The sequence below is a fragment of the Dreissena polymorpha genome, chromosome 2 (assembly GCF_020536995.1).
Source record: "Dreissena polymorpha isolate Duluth1 chromosome 2, UMN_Dpol_1.0, whole genome shotgun sequence".
Taxonomy (NCBI): Eukaryota; Metazoa; Mollusca; class Bivalvia; order Myida; family Dreissenidae; genus Dreissena; species Dreissena polymorpha.
The window spans coordinates 83,301,484-83,308,182 of NC_068356.1; the positions used below are offsets into that span (position 1 = coordinate 83,301,484).

At 36.9% G+C, this 6,699-nt stretch overlaps 1 protein-coding gene across 3 annotated transcripts in view; it reads left to right on the forward strand.

The window, feature by feature from the left end:
- Positions 1-486: 486 nt before the first annotated feature.
- LOC127867841 (uncharacterized) overlaps positions 487-6,699 on the forward strand; it is an 11,055-nt gene continuing 4,842 nt past the window's right edge. Inside the window, exons 1-8 of one of the 3 annotated variants that reach the window (XM_052409332.1) lie at positions 488-523; positions 2,364-2,418; positions 2,830-3,180; positions 3,527-3,646; positions 4,311-4,421; positions 4,939-5,159; positions 5,541-5,686; positions 6,203-6,339. In XM_052409332.1, coding sequence (XP_052265292.1) covers positions 2,370-2,418; positions 2,830-3,180; positions 3,527-3,646; positions 4,311-4,421; positions 4,939-5,159; positions 5,541-5,686; positions 6,203-6,339 — 1,135 coding nt within the window. In that variant the 5' untranslated portion in view covers positions 488-523; positions 2,364-2,369. Of the gene's footprint in view, positions 524-2,363; positions 2,419-2,829; positions 3,181-3,526; positions 3,647-4,310; positions 4,422-4,938; positions 5,160-5,540; positions 5,687-6,202; positions 6,340-6,699 lie in introns of all 3 variants that reach the window. The other 2 variants (XM_052409333.1, XM_052409334.1) reach the window with 2 other exon arrangements.

Genomic DNA, 6,699 nt, shown 5'->3' on the forward strand with positions numbered 1-6,699 from the left:
CGTTATTCAAATCATTCTCATGGAGATAACACCGTCGATGTTTTTGACAGATCAGATTGTTCTTCAAATGTTTTCCCGATCGCATTGATGTGCACATGAGAACCAAGACGTCTCATCAGTCTGGTTCAGCAATTGAATTTGAGTCAGTCACACAGGTGCCGCACAGCCAGCTCATATTTCTGTTACCGCGGCACGTACTGAAGGCCCTTCATTATCTGATTGGTCTATGTCAATAGAACCTTTTCAGTGCCTAGCCCATGTTTAAAGACGCAAATGCGGTTTACATAATTTTCAAACGATGTCAATATCAATAATTATTCGGTGATATACGGTTCTCTCCGGCGGACACATTGGCAACTTACCCGAAGGTGCTGTATTATTGACGACCCGCATGCCGCTTTATGATTGGTTGTCCGAGGTTTTGTGACACTCACGCAAAAGGCGTAAATGAATTAGATAAGTGAGTGTTCATTCTGATCAGGAGTCAACTTTTGACAATCGAGTCGTCGAGGAATCAAGTCAGGTGAGTACTTATATGATTACAGATTTTTGTTACATTGCAGCGCTTTCAAAACATAGTTTAATAATAATTGTAATAATAATAATAATAATGATAATAATAATAATAATAATAATAATGATAATAATAATAATAATAATAATAATAATAATAATTAAAGTAATCATTATAATAAAAATAGTAATGATATAAATAACAATATCAGCGAGTTCTTCGTGAGTTAAACAGTTTAACAATATAAGATTCATTACTTATGAGCTGAATCTCACGATGATAAATTTACTTCGTAACATCTGACCGAATTCAAGCCTTTATTGCCTTTTGTTACATTTCAACATGTAGACCAGTTTTTACATTTCAACATGTAGACCAGTTTTTACATTTCAACATGTAGACCAGTTTTTGCATCTCAACATGTAGACCAGTTTTTACATTTGAACATGTAGACCAGTTTTACATTTCAACATATAGACCAGTTTTTACATTTCAACATGTAGAACAGTTTTTAAAAGCACTATTTTATAGTACTTAATAGTATTAAAATCGCAGTTCACTTAGAATATACCAATTTTGTGAATAAATCGTTCTAATGGACATCTTATCGACCAAAAAACAAAAACAAACTTGAAATGGACTCATAATAAACATTTTGTCATCACTATCGTTTTGTTTTATATAGCTTGCGTTTTCTTTGATCTAAAACGAGTAATTATTATGTCGTTAAATGAATTTACTAACAAAACTGTCAGTTTCAAAATTAAGTTTAAATATATATTAATGAAAAAAAAAATTCAATAGCTGTATTTTGTTTACAATTATGTTTTCGCATACATTTTGTATTTTACAAATGTTAACTTTGAATAATCTTAATAAATAAGAATAGTAATACAACTACTGCACTGAATAAACTATTGTGCCGTCAACGGGATTCGACCCTTTCACCTTTAAAAAGCAAATTTTCTGATGATACCAGTCGGCCATCCGCCATTGTGAATTTAACACCGTATTTAAAACGCTGTTTGTTACTGATGTTGACACTATACAAGGCCGATGAAAAGTGTTACACACTCTTCAATATTTTACGCCTCGTTTGATGATTTATTATCCACGAAACAATAATTGAGCCTAACTCTGTGAAAAGGGAGTTTAATGCCTGCGCGTAAAGTGTCGTCCCAGATTAGCCTGTGCAGTCCGCACATTTTACGCCTTAACTTGTTTTTTGCCAAAAAGATACTTTCGTAGAAAGAAAAATATTATAAACGCGGAAAGTCCCTGATAAGCGTGTGCGGACTGCACAGGCTAATCTGGGACGACACTTTACGCACATGCATTAAACCCCTTTTTCACAGAGCGGGCTAATATTTTAAAAATAGGTCATCAAGAACGTTTTCTTCTTTTGTGTAATGTATACATGTACGTTCTTTTTTAATCGTTGATATTTTTAGAAAATTCTAATTTTGCATATTTGTGAAATCGTCTATTTAAGATATGTAAACTGTTCGGCATTATAATTCATTTGCATTGATTTCAAAAGTATTTATTTGATCATTTTAAGAATACAGTCGTAACTGAATCCGTAACCTTAATATTATACGTCTTTTATTTGATGCAAAAACTTATTTACGTGTGGCATGCGGATGCATTTAATGCAATATTTTTTACTTCCACGCACTGTGATTTAACACGTGTACACGTGATTGTTAAAACTTACATTATACCGCACCCAATTTGAATGCGAAAGCATAACGTGAGTAATTATTTCATAAAGTAGTTAACACTATAGGCGAAGAATGCGAATGTTTTCTTTGTTATTTGATTGAACGTTAAAATTGGTATATTTCAGTAAATCATGAGGGCTTTATTGATATTGGCTTGCTGCAGCGTTCTAGCAGTACTCGGTAAGTTATTATTTACCTCCGACATTTAGAAGATTATTTTATATACGTAAGCGGAATTTTTGAAACAGTTCTAATTGAATTGTAATAAACCCACTGACTGAAGTACGGAGAGCTTATTCAATAACAGCTCAAGTTTGTAATTGCTTACGTTCTCCAGTCGTTGTGAACTTTTTTTTAATCATCACCGGCTAGTTCAGATGCTCCACATAAATGGTCGTTGAGTAGTTCTGTGTAACGCATGATTAATAAATGTATGTCTGTTCGGTTCTTGCTATATGACACACACAGAAGCTTTAAATACGGCATTTTATTTTCAAAAGTAAGATAATCATTTTAAAAGTTTATATTAATGGTTGCTTAGCACACGTGTCTCTTTGAAATAAACGCTAATTTAAATATTCTATATACTAGTTTCTACTGACACCAGTACAGCCACATCTACTGACACTAGTACAGCCACATCTACTGATAATATTACAAGCACGTCTACTGACACTAGTACAGCCACGTCTACTGATACCATTACAAGCACGTCTACTGACTCTAGTACAGCCACGTCTACTGACACCATTACAAGCACGTCTACTGACTCTAGTACAGCCACGTCTACTGACACCATTACAGCCACATCTACTGACACTAGTACAGCCTCGTCTACTGCTACCATAACAGCCACACCTACTGCCACCATTACAGCCACATCTACTGCCACCAGTACAGCCACACCTACTGCCACCATTACAGCCACATCTACTGCCACCAGTACAGCCTCATCTTATTATAACAAAAGTTATCACCGGGGACTAAATTGTAGTGCAATTCATTTTTTTTGTAGCCATGAGTTCTAGTTTCTAGTTAGTTTGTTTCTAGATAACTATATGCTTGAAAAGTCGGAATATGGATTAATCAAAAACATGTCTATGTTGTTGTGGAAATACCAAATATATGCACCTTTTACTTTTTTTGATCGACTTTCTCCTCCTCAAACCATCGCTATCTAATTAATACAGTCAACATCAGAATGCTCCTACCTGGTACTGTCTTAAATGTATTGCATGAATGAACGACAGTGGTAGTAACAACATGCACGTATATTGTTATGTTTTAGTGCATTCCACATACAATTGCAATCGCATGGACGACTGCAGGAACGGTGCCACGTGCAGCGCAAACGGCACATGTGCGTGTAGCAACACATACAACACGTACAACTGCCAGTACGACACAAGTAAGAAGACGCAATAATGTGTCATTTTAGTTGCTGTTTTTATATATGGAAACAATTCGATTGATCGCAACCTGAAATTCACAAATATGCAGCCTCTACAAATCTTTGGACACCAACAACACCACCACGATCATCACAACGATCATCACCACGATCACGATCACGACCACCACCTCGATCACGATCACGATAACGATCACGATCACCACCTCGATCACGATAACGATCACGAGATCCACCACCACCACCACCACCACCACCACCACCACCACCACCACCACCACCACCACCACCGCCACCGCCACCCCACCGCCGCCGCCGCCGCCGCCGCCACCACCACCACCACCACCACCACCACCACCACCACCACCACCACCACCACCACCACCACCACCACCACCACCACCACCACCACCACCACCACCACCACCACCAGCCACCACCAGCCACAAAAACAACAACACCAACACCAACACCACCATCCCCACCACCGACACCACCACCACCAACAACAACAACAACAACCCCACCACCACCCCCAACCCCACCTCCTTCACCACTGCAACTTCTTCTGTTACTTCGTATTGAATTTATGTTGTACTAAATCCACGCAGTCTGAAACATGTTTGTATTTTAAGTCTTGTAAACTGTGATTTCTTTAAAGGTGGAACAAACTGCAACAACACTATTTGCAAGAATGGCGGGACATGTTTAAATGATACAGTGTGCGCATGTCCGTACGGCTTCTATGGAAACCTTTGTGATATACATCAAGGCGAGTGCAACGTTTTGTCTCAACTTTCAACTATCAACAACAAGCGAGTAGTATTTTCCAATATGGTTTAAAAAATTGCTGCCCGAAAAATATATTAAGAATATATTTTAACAACAGATGGTAGATATGTATACTGTTTCATATTGACTTATAAATTTTACAGTAAATCTATGAAACTAGAAATTTCACAAAATTCATTAATGATTCAGGATTTTCGTGATATTCATGAAAAAATAGACACTTCGTGGATTCCCCAAGTGAAACAGTCATTTCACGAAAATCCTGAATCGTTTCGGGATTTCTTGAAATTCCTAGTTTTACAGATTTACTGTAACATATACATACACTCAATAATATTATTATTTACGTTTTCTCAAATCGTGATTGGTGTTGTTAAATGCTGATTTAGCAAATCACTTGTGTTTCGATTGCAAAAGAGTTTCGTATTAATACCAACAAAGAAAAGTTTGTTTATACTTCGCTTCTATAAAGAATCGTAATATTAATGTCTTTTTAGTGGATATTATTTGCAACGGTTCAACATCCGTGTTTAAAATCACTCTACCTAGCGAGTTTGATGGCATCGTACAAGTATACCCGAAGACAAACGGAGCCGTTTGTAACTTAACGGAACCAGCAAGCGGTGGGCCGAAACAGTACTCCGCGACGTTTGACCATTCCCCGAACGGCACACAGAACTGCCCTTCATCCAACCTTGACATTTACACCCTGAATGGCGTACGTATAATGTGCTGAAATATGTGGAATGCGTAAACTCAAAATTGACGTTGAATTTAGAAATGTTTTTTTCTCTCCACATATTTAATTCAGTTCATAGTTTCACGTGTTCACTAACACACATTCAGCTATATCAAAATATATTTGCAAAATGTTTTTATATGTATTATATACTTGTTTCATTTCGAAAATGTCGACTTGTCTGAATTTAGATACCTCGCATGCTATGGATGTTGCTACATTTATATCAATTGATCCTTAATTACAATACCGTAAATGTCTTTTATCATAACGAACATATTAATGGAACTCGTTCGCTTTTATAACCGATAATCGTGTAGCTTGTATGTTCAGAAAATCTCATTTTGAACACATTTTTAGAACACAAACTACACGGCGAGATTCCTGGTGCACTACAAAAAGTTATTGACTACCTCGGTTGACGAGTTGTACACCCTCACGTGCACTCACGCTGGTGGGAATGTGACAGTTTCCAAGGAGATAACGGACATACAAGTCAACATATCGTATGTTTCTTTGAGCCTCGCCATGTGAAAACGTGGTTTCATGCCTTTGCTTAGAGTGTCGTCCAAGATAAGCCAGTACAGTCAGGGACGACACTTTCCGCGTTTATGCTTTTTTTTGTTTAAAGGAAGGGACTTATTAGCAACAATCCAGTTTATGCGGAAACTGTCGTCCATGATGAGTCTATGAGGACTGCACAGGCTAGTCTGGGACGACACTTTACTAACATGCATTAAGCCACCTTCATAGTGCGATGCTCATATATACGGATAGCGAGTTCAAGTATTCATGTCCGTATAATTGTATTAAAGCGTATGTCTTACGTATTGTCGCTTACATCAAAACATCTTTAAAATACATTAATACTTGTGATGATTCTACTAATAATGACATAATTGATTTCGCCATTTTTGCATTAAATATTTATATTTTCTTACGTTAGCAAAATATTTTGTCATGTAAAATTATAATCACGGCATGCGATCAGCTGGACTCAGTATTACTACGTTGGTTTAAAGGGACCTTGACCCCGTTACGAAGGCTGAAGAAATACGCCCGGTTGGAATGGCATTGCGGAGGAATGGGGCTGAGCTGACTGGAGCTCTTTATGTAGGGCAGCAATTCGAGGTTGTCATCTCCGTTGACAATACGGATGGTATAGTGATGAGTTATCAAGAATATATAAAATATTTCAATAATCCAATACTCAGTTTTAATTACATTTCATACCATGGATTCCGAGTCAGATAAAACGAAATATGTCTTGTCATGTGGAAGGTAAACCAGTTTGATCTATTTCATAGGTTGCATCGTCTTTGACTGGTAGATCAATTGTTGAAGGTTTGGTTAGAAACTTCAGTTCATATTGTCTTTACGTTTAGCCAATTTACTTTTATTAATCAAACTAGTCGAGTGTTGTCTTAAAAAAATTATTACACAAGCATCTTATCGACTAATGTATCAAGTAACAGCATTAGGTATATATTTGGTCTTTTTCAAAACTATAAAAACACAT